This window comes from Hippopotamus amphibius, chromosome 2 (assembly GCF_030028045.1).
Source record: "Hippopotamus amphibius kiboko isolate mHipAmp2 chromosome 2, mHipAmp2.hap2, whole genome shotgun sequence".
NCBI classification, from domain to species: Eukaryota; Metazoa; Chordata; class Mammalia; order Artiodactyla; family Hippopotamidae; genus Hippopotamus; species Hippopotamus amphibius.
Genome location: NC_080187.1, coordinates 88,326,991 through 88,339,762, shown reverse-complemented (window position 1 = coordinate 88,339,762; position 12,772 = coordinate 88,326,991). Strand labels below are relative to the sequence as shown.

At 36.9% G+C, this 12,772-nt stretch overlaps 1 protein-coding gene across 1 annotated transcript in view; it reads right to left on the bottom strand.

Annotated features, from left to right (window-relative positions):
* Nucleotides 1-12,772, bottom strand: part of FREM1 (FRAS1 related extracellular matrix 1) — a 132,589-nt gene that overhangs the window by 110,123 nt on the left and 9,694 nt on the right. The window contains exons 5-6 of the mRNA XM_057722279.1: nt 6,459-6,782; nt 5,937-6,045 (exon numbers count right to left, since the gene is read on the bottom strand). Of these exons, the coding sequence (XP_057578262.1) occupies nt 5,937-6,045; nt 6,459-6,782 (433 nt within the window). The remainder of the gene's footprint in view (nt 1-5,936; nt 6,046-6,458; nt 6,783-12,772) is intronic.

Below are 12,772 nucleotides of genomic sequence, written 5' to 3'. Positions count from 1 at the left end.
CACTAGAACAGGGCCACCATAGCTGAGGAGAGTGCATGGCTGTGGAGGATGGAGCTGGCTTGGGCCCAACCCTCAGAGCATCTGCTCCAGCACCTTGGGACATGCCACTACCACTGATAGGGTGGTGTTGGCCACTGAGCAGAGGAGAAGCTCTCACTCACACCTGGCTCTGGCTCTAGTTCCTCCATCTCCATCCCCAAAGCCTACAAAGTTGATAGCTGCCAGCACACTCTGGGGAAAGACATGACTTGTGTTCACATCAGATCAAGCTCTCCTATGAAATCCACTGGGAATATATGGACTGTATAGGGATGCTCCCACACAAGGACAAACATTCAAAGCCAGGATAGGTAACTTTTACCTAATTTTTTAGAGACAGAGAAAGTTAACCAAAACAAGAAGAGAGAGGATTTTATTTCAAATAAAAGAAGAAAAAAACACCCCTGAAAAACCAATCAATGAAACAGAGATGAATTAATTATCAGATAAAGAGTTTAAAGATTAGTAATAAGAATGCTAACTGGACTAGGGAAAAGAATAGATGAACTAGAAAATATGAAATAACCATCAAAACTGAAAACCACAATAACTGAAATGAAAAACACACTAGAAATAATTAACAACAGACTAAGTGATACAGTGGAACACATAGTGTTCTGGAAGATAGAATAATGGAAAACATCAGATCAGAACAGCAAAAAGAGAAGCAAAATTTAAAAACTGAAAACAGTTTAAGGGATCTCTGGAACAACATCAAGCATAATAATATTCACGTTACAGGGGTTCTAGATGGAGAAGAGGAAAGAAAGGGGTCAAAACCTACTTGATGAAATTATGGCTGAAAAATTCTTGAACCTGAAGAGGGAAACAGATATCCAGGTACAGGAAGCATAGAGCATCCCAAACAAGATGAAACCAAAGAGAACCAGAGCAAAACATATCCTAATTAAAATGGCAAAAATTAAAGATAAAGAGAGAATTCTAAAGGCAGCAAGAGAAAAACAAAGAATCACACACAAGGGAACCCCCAGAAGGCTATCAATGGATTTTTCTGCAGAAATTTTGCAAGCCAAAAGCGAGTGGCATGATATAAAGTGCTGAAAGGGGAAAAACCTACAACCTAGGATATTCTATCCAGCAAGATTATCATCCAGAATTGAAGAAGGGATAAAGAACTTCTCAGATAAGAAAAAACTAAGAGTATATCAACATTAAACTAATTCTAAAAGAAATGTTAAATGCTCTTCTCTAAGTGGAAAAGAATAGGCTACAACAAGTAAAAATCTATAAGAAAGGAAAAATCCCACCACTAAAGGCAAATATATAGTAAAGGAACACAAGCATACCACTAAGGAAAATCACCAAACACATGGAAAGAAACTAAAAGAAGAAGAAAAGAACAGAGAGGAATAACAAAAACAACCAGAAAACAGGTAACAAAGTGGTAATAAGTACATACCTATCAACAATCACTTTAAATCCCAAAGGACTAAATGCTTCAATCAAAAGGCATAGGATGGCTAATTGGATTAAAAAAAACACAAGATCCATTCACAGGCTGCTTACAAGAGGTCCAATTCAGAGCTAAAGACGCAACAGGCTGAAAGTGAGGGGGTGGAAAAAATACTTCATGCAAGTGGAAATGACCGGAAAGCAGGGGGTAGGCATACCCAGATAAGACAAAATAGACTTTAAAACAAAGTCTTAACAAAAGACAAAAAAGGTATTATATAATGATAAAGAGATTAATAGAAGAAAGGGATATAACATTTGTGAACAAATATGCACCTAATATAGGGGTAACTAAATATATAAAGCAAATTTAACAGACATCAAGAGAGAAATTGACGATGATACAATAATATTAGGGGAATTTAATACCCTATTTACATCAATGGGCAGATCATCCAGACAGAAGGTCAACAAGGAAATAATAGTCTTAAGTGACAGATTAGAACAGTTGGACTTAATAAATACCTACAGGACATTTCATCCAAAAACAACAGAATACACATTCTTTTCAAGTGTACATAGAATGTTTTCCAGGATAGATCACATAGTAGGCTTTAAAAGAAGTCTCAAAAAATTTAAGAGGATAGAAATGATATCAAGCATTTTTTCCAACTACAATGGTATGACCAGAAATCAACTGCAGGAAGAAAAATTAGAAAAACACAAACACATGGAGACTAAACAATGTGCTATGAAAAAAACCAACAGGTCAATGAAGAAATCAAAGAGGAAATCAGAAAATACTTTGAGACAAATGAAAAACAAAACAAAACAAAACTTTCCAAAATCTATGGAATGTAGCAAAAGCAGTTCTAAGAGGGAAGTTTACAGGTCTACCTTAAGAAATAAGAAAAATCTTAAAAAGCAACCTACTCTACTACCTGAAGGAATTAGAGAAAAATAAAGCTCAAATTCAGCAGAAGGAAGAAAATTATAAAGATCAAAGAGGAAATAAAATAGAGACCAAAAAAAGAAAAAGAAAAAGAAAAGAAAAAAAAATCAATAAAACCAAGAGCTGGTTTTTTTGAAAGGGTAAACAAAAATAATAAACTTTTGTCCTGGTTCATCAAGAAAAATAGAGAGGATACAAATAAACAAAGTAAGAAATGAAAGAGGAGAAATAACAATCAATATCACAGAGGAAAAAAAAACATAAGAGAATAATACAAATAGTTACATGCCAACAAATTGGACAACGTAGAGGAAATGGATAAAATTCTAGAAACATACCCGCTTTCAAGACTGGATCAGGAAGAAATAGACAATCTGAACAGATCAATCACTAGTAGTGAAACTGAATTAGTAATTAAAAAAAAAAAAAACACCCAGCAAACAAAAGCCCAGGATTGACAGCTTCACTGGGGAATTCTACCAAACATTTATAAAAAAACCGCTAATGCCTATCCTTCTCAAACTATTTTTAAAAAACTGAAAAGCTGAGAACTTTCTCAAATTAATTTTATGAGGCCACCATTAACCTGATACAAAACCAGATAAAGACACTACAAAAAAAAGAAAATTATCAGCCAATATCTCTGATGAATACAGAGGCAAAAATCCTCAACAAAATACTAGCAAACCCAATTCAACAATATATTAAAAGGATCATACATTATCAAGTGGAATTTATTCCAGGGAAGTGAGGATGGTTCAAAATCCATAAATCAATCCTGTGAAACACCACGTTGACAAAAGGAAGGATAAAAATCCCATGATCATCCCAATAAATGCAGAAAAAGCATCTTATAAAATTCAACACCCGTTCATGATGAAAACTCTTATCAAAGTTGGTATAGAGGGAAAATATGTCAACAATAAAGGCCATTTATGACAAACCCACAGCTAACAGCATACTAAACAGTAAAAAACCTGAAAGCCTTCTTGCTAAACTCAGGAACAAGACAAGGATGTCCACTCTTTCCACTTCTATTTAACACAGTAATCAAAGTCCTAGCCACAGCATTCAGACAAGAAAAAGAAATAAAAGGCACCCAATTGGAAGGGAAGAAGTAAAACTGTCACTATTTGCAGATGACATGATACTATATATAGAAAACTTTAAAGTCTCCACTAAAAAACTATTAGAACTAGTAAGTGAACTCAGTAAAGTTGCAGGATTCAAGATTAATATACAGAAACCTGTTGCTTTTCTATAAACTAATAATGAACAAATCATAAAGAGAAAACAATCCTTTTTAAATCTGCATCAAAAAGAGTAAGACACCTAGGAATAAACTTAACCAAGAAGGTGAAAGACCTATACTCTGAAAACTATAGAAAGATGAAAGAAATTGAAGATGATACAGAGAAATGGAATGATATCCCAAGTTCATGGACTAGAAAAATTAATATTGTTAAAATGTCCATACTACTCAGAGAAATCTACAGATTTAACATAATCCCTATCAACATACCCATGACATGTTTCACAGAACTAGAAAAAATTATCCTAAAATTTACTTAAAACCATAAAAGACCCAGAATTGCCAAAGCAATCTTGAGAAAAAAGAACAAAGCTGGAGGTATCATGTGCCCTGACTTCAGATTATACTATAAAGATATAGTAATCAAAACAGTATGATATTGGCACATAAACAGACACAAAGATCAATGGAATAGAACAGAAAGCCCAGAAATAAGCCACACACACTTATGGTCAATTAATCCAAGACAAAGGAGGCAAGAATATATAATGGAAAAAAGAAAGTCTCTTCAATAAGTGGTGCTGGGAAAACTGGACAGCTACATGTAAGAGAATGAAATTACAACAATTTTCTCATGTCATACACAAAAATAAACTTAGAATGGATTAAAGACCTAAATGTGACACTGGAAACCATAAAGCTCCTAGAAGGAAACATAGCAGAACACTCTTTGACATAAATCATAGCAATATTTTTTTGAATCTGTCTCCTAAGGCAACAGAAACAAAAGCAAAAATAAACAAGTGGGACCTAATCAAACTTAAAAGCTTTTGCACAGCAAAGGAAACCATCAACAATGAAAAGAGAACTTACTGCATATCCAAATATATAAAAAGCTCACACAACTCAAAAGCAAAAACCAAAACAATCCAATTTAAAAATGGTCAGAAGGCCTGAATAAACATTTTTCCAAAGAAGACATACAGATGGCAAGCATGAAAAGATGCTCAACATCACTAGTCATCAGAGAAACGCAAATCAAAACCACAATGAGATATCACTTCACACCTGTCAGAATGACTATCATAAAAAAGAACACAAATAAAAAATGTTGGCAAGGAAGTGGAGAAAAGAGAACACTCGTACACTGTTGGTGGGAATATAAATTGGTGCGGCCACTGTAGAAAACAGTGTGGGGGTTTCTCAAAAATTTAAAAATAAAACTGCCATATAACCCAGCAATTACACTACTTGGGTATACCTGAATAAAACAAAAACACTAATTTGAAAAGATACATGCACCCCAACGCTCCTAGCAGCATTATTTAAATAGCCACGATATGAAAGCAACCTAAGTGTCCGTTAACATATGAATGGATAAAGAAGATGTGGTTTATGTATACAATGGAATATTACTCAGCCATAATAAAGAATGAGATTTTGATATTGTGACAATGTGAATGCACCTAGAGTGTATTAGCGAAATAAGTCAGAGAGAGAGAGAGTCAATATTATCATTTATATGTGGAGTCTAAAAAATAAAACAAATGAATATGAAAAAACAGAAACAGACTCACAGAAACAGAGAACTAGGGGTTACCAGTGGGGAGAGGGAAGCTGGGAGGGGCAATATAGGCAGAGGGGATTAAGACGTACAAACTACTATGTATACAATAAATAAGCTACAAGGATATACTGGACAGCACAGGGAACACAGCCAATACTTCATAACTTTAAATGGAGTATAATATATAAAAATATTGAATTACTATGTTGTACACCTGAAACTAATATAAAATTGTAAGTCAATTATACAATTTAAAAATTAAAAATAAAACAAATAAAGCAGTTTAAACTCTTATTTATGCAGTTTCATTTCCATGCAACCCAACTTAACAATAAGACAATGGATTATAGCCTATGCCTTCCTTCAATCCCTTTGAACACTTTTGAGTTGGAGACCTTTTCTCTCTCCAACAATGCTCAATATCATAAAGAGTCACTTTTTTTGCCTCAATCAGTGGAAAGGGATATTTGGCTTATCTCCTATAAAGGAAAGAACTTAGCTTTAGGACACAAGAACCCTGGATTTAAATTCCTCACCCTGACAGTAGGAAAAATAAAACCAAAAAACCAACTATCTCATCAAACCCTTAACCTGCCTGGTTTCAGTTGTCTCATGTGTAAAAATGGGAATAAAGCTACCTTTTTTTCCTGACTCATATGCTCTCTTGTCTTCCCTTCACAGCTATATTGTTTGACTCCTACATTGCACTTCACCTGTGTTCCAGGATACTCGCGGGGCATTTGTATCTGCTGTTCTGATGGAGACGTGGACTGTAATAGGTGCACTTCTTTCAAAGAAGAAGTCATATACCTCCAATTCTACCTGTAAACAAACAATTACATATGAACCACATATTGACAATTTATAATATAAAATACAATTATTTCTGGGATATACACCACAGAGAGAGGCAAAACTGATTCAGGTTTCTACTGCTGCCTAATCTCATTTTTGACAACCTAATCTCACTTTTTCAGGCTCTCGGTCTCGCTCCTTAGTTCATCAATGTTTTAAAATTTTCCTCTCTGTGAAAGAAGTTCTTAACCTGAAATAAGCAAATATGCTAGAGATGTGTCCCTGCATTTCTTCAGGAGACGATGTCAGTCCAGCATCAGACCACTTGAGACTTTCTCAAAGGTATAGGGTCTAGAGCAGTGGTTCTCCGCTGGGGGAGCCTCTTCAATGCCTCTGTGAATACCAAACAGACTAGCAGCTTTGTCTCTCTTCCTTCTTACCTCATAATGTCTCCTCTCAGAATGGCTGCTATTTGGTGGCTGATAGGCAATCTGCATGTCACTTAGATCCTTCCCGGTGAAGGAGGACACGGGTCTGGTGTGATCCCACAGGTGAGTCACATAGCCTTGAAGTGGGGCTTTAGTAATGTTGAACACCAGCAAGGGTTTGGGGGTCTCATCCTCTTCACAGTCCAGGACAGATGTAGTCAAAGAGGTCAGGATGAACTGATCCACTTCCAGAACAAACAAGGCCATGAATGCCGCCCTTGGAATCTGATTGGGAATGCCAGCTCTGATATAGACGGGCAACCACGCACTCTCTGACTTTTGAAGGAGAAATAAAAGATGAAGGGGGAAGCAATATAAATGATGCTATAAAATCAGGGTAAATAGTATGATATTTAACACAAAGCCACAGCCTAGAGGGTGTATCCAGCAGTGATCTGAATCATTTGGAACGTTTTTATCACATACTGATGTCCAAGCTCCATTTCAAAGTTCTAATTTAATTTTCCTAAGTAGGGGACCAAAAAACTGGCATTTTCTAAGCTCTCTGGTGACCCTAATATTTAGCCACGTTTGAGGCGGGTCAATTTTGGCATTAGAAGGAACTATGCTTTTGATTCTACGTCCAGCACTTATGATTTACATGACTTTAGACAACTCATTTAACTTCTAAATCTTGACTTCCCCCACCTGTAAAATGGACATCCTAGTGCCTCCAGGTATTGAGTGAGGATTACATGATGTGGCCAAAGTAAACCACTAGCAGTGTTTGGCACACACAACCAACCTCTTCTGGGCGCCCCCATCCACTTCTGGTCATGCGGTTTCAAAGGCAGCAATGGCAGGATGAAGGAAAATGTTCTTGTAATTCGCTACTCACGCAACTAAAGGACGAGTTGCTCAGTTGTCCAGTTACTTCAGACCCTGGGTCTCCAAAAGAGGAGTAGGTCATTGAAATTACACGTGACTACTCAGGCTAGAAATGCACTCTCCTCAAGTGAGAGCGCTATGGGGAAGACACCCTCATTGTGGGGATCTCCAGAGAAACCATGAACTTGTATCATATGATCTGACGTCTCAACAAGTGCTATGGGTGGGAAGCATCCTCAGCAGAAAACACGTCACAGAATTTGATGTTTCCCCATTGTTGAGAGATCAGACTTAATGATCAGAGTCACGTGAGGGCAGCAGTGCTGAACACTGGACACTGAAGTAGGCGTTGTCAGCTGTATATCACAGAAGGTTAAAAATGGGATTCTTCTTGGCTCAATCTCAGCTGAAGTTCCAACAAAAGAGAGAGACCATCTCAAAGAGAATGCAAGACAGGTGCTATAGGCAGAATTTACAAAGTACATTGTAAGGCTCTAGAACCTTCTTACCCGCCATAAGAATATAAAAAAGGTGGAGAGAGGTGAGAGACAGAGATTTATTTAGAGACAGGAGTGCTGTGCTGTGCTGAGTCACCCCCTTGACCCCCAACACCACACACCCCCCATGAAGAGGAAGGGGGGCAATGCTACACCCCTTGTCTCAGATGTCAAGAGCGAATTTTCCGTCACACCAGCCTTAAAATGTGTCTTTCACAGGTGGAGCACACAGAGGACTGATGCTGGGTTCATGTCTCAGGAAGCTAAGTGGCCAGAGGCAGAAGAATGATGGTATCTGGGCTGGGATCAGTCTCTGCTCCTTGTTTGTGGCAGGAAGGACCATACGAGTGCTCTCAGATATGGAGCGAGTGGGACAGAGGGTTGGTCTAGCGTCACCCTGGACCCTGACCTTTAGGGCGCATCTGTGAGAAGCCAAAGAATCTGAGCAGAAAGAAGCTGGAGGTAGAAATCGTAGCCTAGGAGCACTGGGAGGAATTGCAATGGACCAATCAGGCTAGACATGCATTCTCCCAAGATGAGAGGCTCCTGATGGGGGATCTCCAGAGGAACCATGAAACTGCCCCAAGTCTAAGAAGCAGCCTGAAACATCTGCCAGACTCAGAGAGCAGAGTCATATTCCACCAGCGCCTGGTCAAACAAAACCTCTTTCTCCAGCACTCCTCCAAAACCCCCCACCCCCACTTCCACCCCCAGCCTGGAAGTTCAGAAACTAGCCAGCAAGGCTCAAAGAAAGAGAAAAATGCAAGAGAGAAACAGAAGACAGCCCCTCCCCCTTCTCACTGTGTGGTTTATAAAGACAAAGGAGTGATATGCTGAGACAGCACAAAGTTTAGACTATTTAGTCTTCACGAGCCGCTGAAAAACATTTGAAGGTTTATAATTTAAACAAGAATGGGGAAGTCACCGTATGAAAGGACTGGTGCTGAACAATAAGACCAATTAAACCTAGAGTTAAGCCTAAATAAATGCTATTTGAAACATGCTAGCAAAATGGATACAAATCTAAAGGTTGCACTTGAAATTAAAGATGATGTAAACAATCATAAGGTATAAAAATGATATGCTAGAACTAAAGTTGCAGATTATATTAGCCCAGACTGGTGGTGGGTAATTGCAGTGAGAAAGGATAAATAGGGTCAATCCTCATAATATACAGGAAGGAGGCAAAAGACTTCATTTTTTCACTTTAAATGTTAAAAATATAGGGTTAAAGAATGTTTTAAATTTAGAACTAAATTTTAAAGTGAGATAAAGAATTTTCAAATAAATAAAGATAAAGGCATAGAAAATATAACCTAGGGTGCAAAGTAATTTTTTTAACTAGCAAGAAAGCAGAAAACAAGATGACAGAAAAAAAAAAAACCCAGATATTCATTACTACAAAAATACAGCCTATATTCTCTTGTTGCAGACAAATATTCTGAAATTTAAATATCCAATTATATCTGCCTTACCAGAGAGGCACTTAAAATTATACACAAAGATTAGAAGTAAAAGGATGATCCAAAGTTATCATGGAGAGTTTTTAGATGTAACCATAAGAATTTCAAAGAGAGATGAATTCAAGGCAAGAAGCATTAAAAAGGACAGTGTGGGTAGTTGATAGTGATAAAATGTACAAGGCAACGATTCTTAAAAGCATCACTATAGGTAATATTTTTCTGGCCAAACCAGTGGGGAATAGAGCAGAAAAAAAAAAGGAATAATTACTGAAAAAGAAAGGAAAAAATTATCATCATTAGTGAAAGGTATAATTATGATCTTTAAAAGCCCAAAGAATTGAAAATTTTTTAGAATAATTAAATTCAAGAAAGAAGCCAGACAAAAGAAAATTTGACCAAGAAATAGCTTTCTTATTTATCATCGGTAACCAATGAGAAGAAATAGTGGAGGAAAAGAAGACTAGTCATAACAGTTTCACAAAAACAAACTGCCTAGGACTGGATTTAATAAGTGTGCACCACTGACATGAAGAAAACTATAAACTTTACAGAAACATGTCAAAGATCATTTGCCTCGTTGAAATAACTTTTGTCTGGATGAGATGACTCAATATGGTAAATGTTCCAATATTCCAGTTCTTCCCAAAATAATTTGCAGTTTTAATCCAATCCTGATAAAAAAAATACTTAGGGGCTTTTCTTTTAAACTAACATAAATGATTTAATTATTTATCTGGAACTGAGAACAGGTGAGAACAGATAAGAAAATTTTGAAGAGGAGCAATGAGGAAGAACTTGCCTGTAAAATATTAATGTCTATTATAGACCTTTTATATTTAGAATAATATGGTACTGGCACAAGAATAGGTAGGCAAATCTAAGGAACAAAAGAGCTCGCCTTGGAATAGACACATAATATCTTTCTATACAATAGAAGAATCATCAAAAATCAACGGGAAAGGTTCATTATTCAATAAATAGTGTTAAAATTTTTGGCTACTTGGAAAAAACTGTCCCATGTGTTTCACAATAGGATAAAATTTATTTCAGGCAGATTAAAAAGGCAAATATAAACAAGAAGATGTTTAAAAATCTAGAAGAAATTATGGGTGAATAGTCATTTAGTCACTCGATGAGGATGGACTGTACCAGCACAAAAATAATAAAATAACAAGATACAAAACTTCAAATATAGTATAAATTCAATTCCATAAACTAACTCTGGTGTGCATGCCCCCCCCAGTGTGTGGCGTGTGTGTGTGTGTGTGTGTGTGTGTAGAAATGGTAGAAATACCCCTAGTTTTGTTTTCTTATTTTTCTTTGCATTTTTAAAAAATATCCTCTGCTGTTGAGCATATTCTTTTATAATCACAAAATAATCTATTTTATGAGATGCCAAACTGACTATGGAATAGGTTAATTCTAAATAATACAAGAAGGTCATTTTAAAGGGAAAATTTCCAATAAAACTGATCTGAAAATATAAACAAAGCCCTATATCAATACACAGAGAAAAAAGAACAATCAGTTAAAAAGAAAAATGGCTCTAATTTTTTTATGGATATAAGAAAGCATTAAAAGTGAAAGGAGTTTTATGTTGAAACAAACAGAAAACATGTACTAGTCATTAGGAAGCCTAGAGTTTAATCTTGGCTCAGCCCTGCATATATGGCCAAGGTGTGTGATTTCTCTGGCCACCACTATAAAATAAGGGGCATGGGCTAAACCAATTATTTCCAAACCTGGCTGATGATCAGTCTTCTCACTAGCAAAATATGTGTAGTGCTTACTATGTGCCAAGCTTTGTGCCTAGTGCTTTGTAAGCATTATCTCATTTAATCTTCTCAATTACTCCAAGAAGTAAGTACTACTACGCCCGTTTTAAGATTTTTAAAATGAGGCATAAAGTACAAAATCATCTTGTTAAAGATGGAGGTCTTTCACAAATGTCATCTCAGATCATTTTAAATCAGCATAAAATCTGAGCTGTTTCAGCAGGTATACAGTCACCCCAGCTTCCCAAATAAACATGTTACAGAGTACATGAATTAGTAGAGTAGCATGTCACATCTTTCATATAGATTGATTTCACGTTCTATCATCATTTCAAGGAAAGGAGATCAAGGGGAAGAAAGGGCAGGAGAATTTAAGAGATTGGAAGATGGAGGAAACCCTTGGGGGGCTGCCTCCTTGACAGCTCAGCCCTCCATCTTAAAGTTTGGAAGAGTGAAAATGCTATCATCTGCTACAGCTATACAAGTGGGACTGAGATCTCCCTTCCCCCAGTTTCCCATGGCCTTGCAGAGTGTGTGTGTGGGCCCTCTGATTTCCTCTAACAGATGAGAAGAGGTTCTAATAAATAAGGAGTAAATGAAGCATCAAAGAGTGGGTGTTACAGCATATGAAAAACTGCCCAACATCACTAATTCTTACAGAAATGCAAATCAAAACTACAATGAGGTATCACCTCACACCAGTTAGAATGGACATCATCAGAAAATCTACAAACAATAAATGCTGGAGAGGGTGTGGAGAAAAGGGAACCCTCTTGCATGGTTGGTGGGAATGTAAACTGATACAGCCACTATGGAGAACAGTATGGAGGTTCCTTGAAAAACTAAAAATAGAATTACCATATGACCCAGCAATCCCACTACTGGGCATATACCCAGAGAAAACCATAATTCAAAAAGACATATGCACGTCAATGTTCACTGCAGCACTATTTATAATAGCCAGGTCATGGAAACAACCTATATGTCCATCAATAGAGGAATGGATAAAGAAGATGTGGTACATATATACAACAGAATATTACTCAGCCATAAAAAGAAATGAAATTGGGACACTTGTAGAGATATGGATGGACCTAAAGACTTCAGAGTGAAGTCAGAAGGAGAAAAACAAATATCGCATATTAACGTATACAAGCAGAATATAGAAAAATGGTTCATATTAACCAGTCTGCAAGACAGAAATAGAGACACAGATGTAGAGAACAAACATATGGATACCAAGGTGGGGGGGTGGGGTGGAGATTGAGATTGCCATACATACATTACTAATAAAAAAATATCAAATTGTATACTTTAAATATAGCAGTTTATTGTGTGTCAATTATATTTCAATAAAAGTTCTAAACAAAAAAGAGTGGGTGTTCCAAAAGCAGAAGTGAGAGGCTGAAGAATACTGAAGGGAAAGGGAGAAGAAGGTTAGTGTGTAACCTGACCCTAGTCCTTTCGAAGTTGCTTTAGTGATGACAAAGCCAGAAGAGAGCAAGAGAAGGGAAATTATACACTGATATTATATGCAAAAGCTATCCTTTTTGAGCACTTATTGGTAGCACAAGCCTGCAGTTCCAATGAGTCGCTGGGCTGTTCTGCCCACAACCACACAGGAACCAGCATGAGCGCTCCCATGGAACTGGCTCTCTTGCTGTGGATCAGCTGGGGACACAGACACATAACCCCCCAGACGC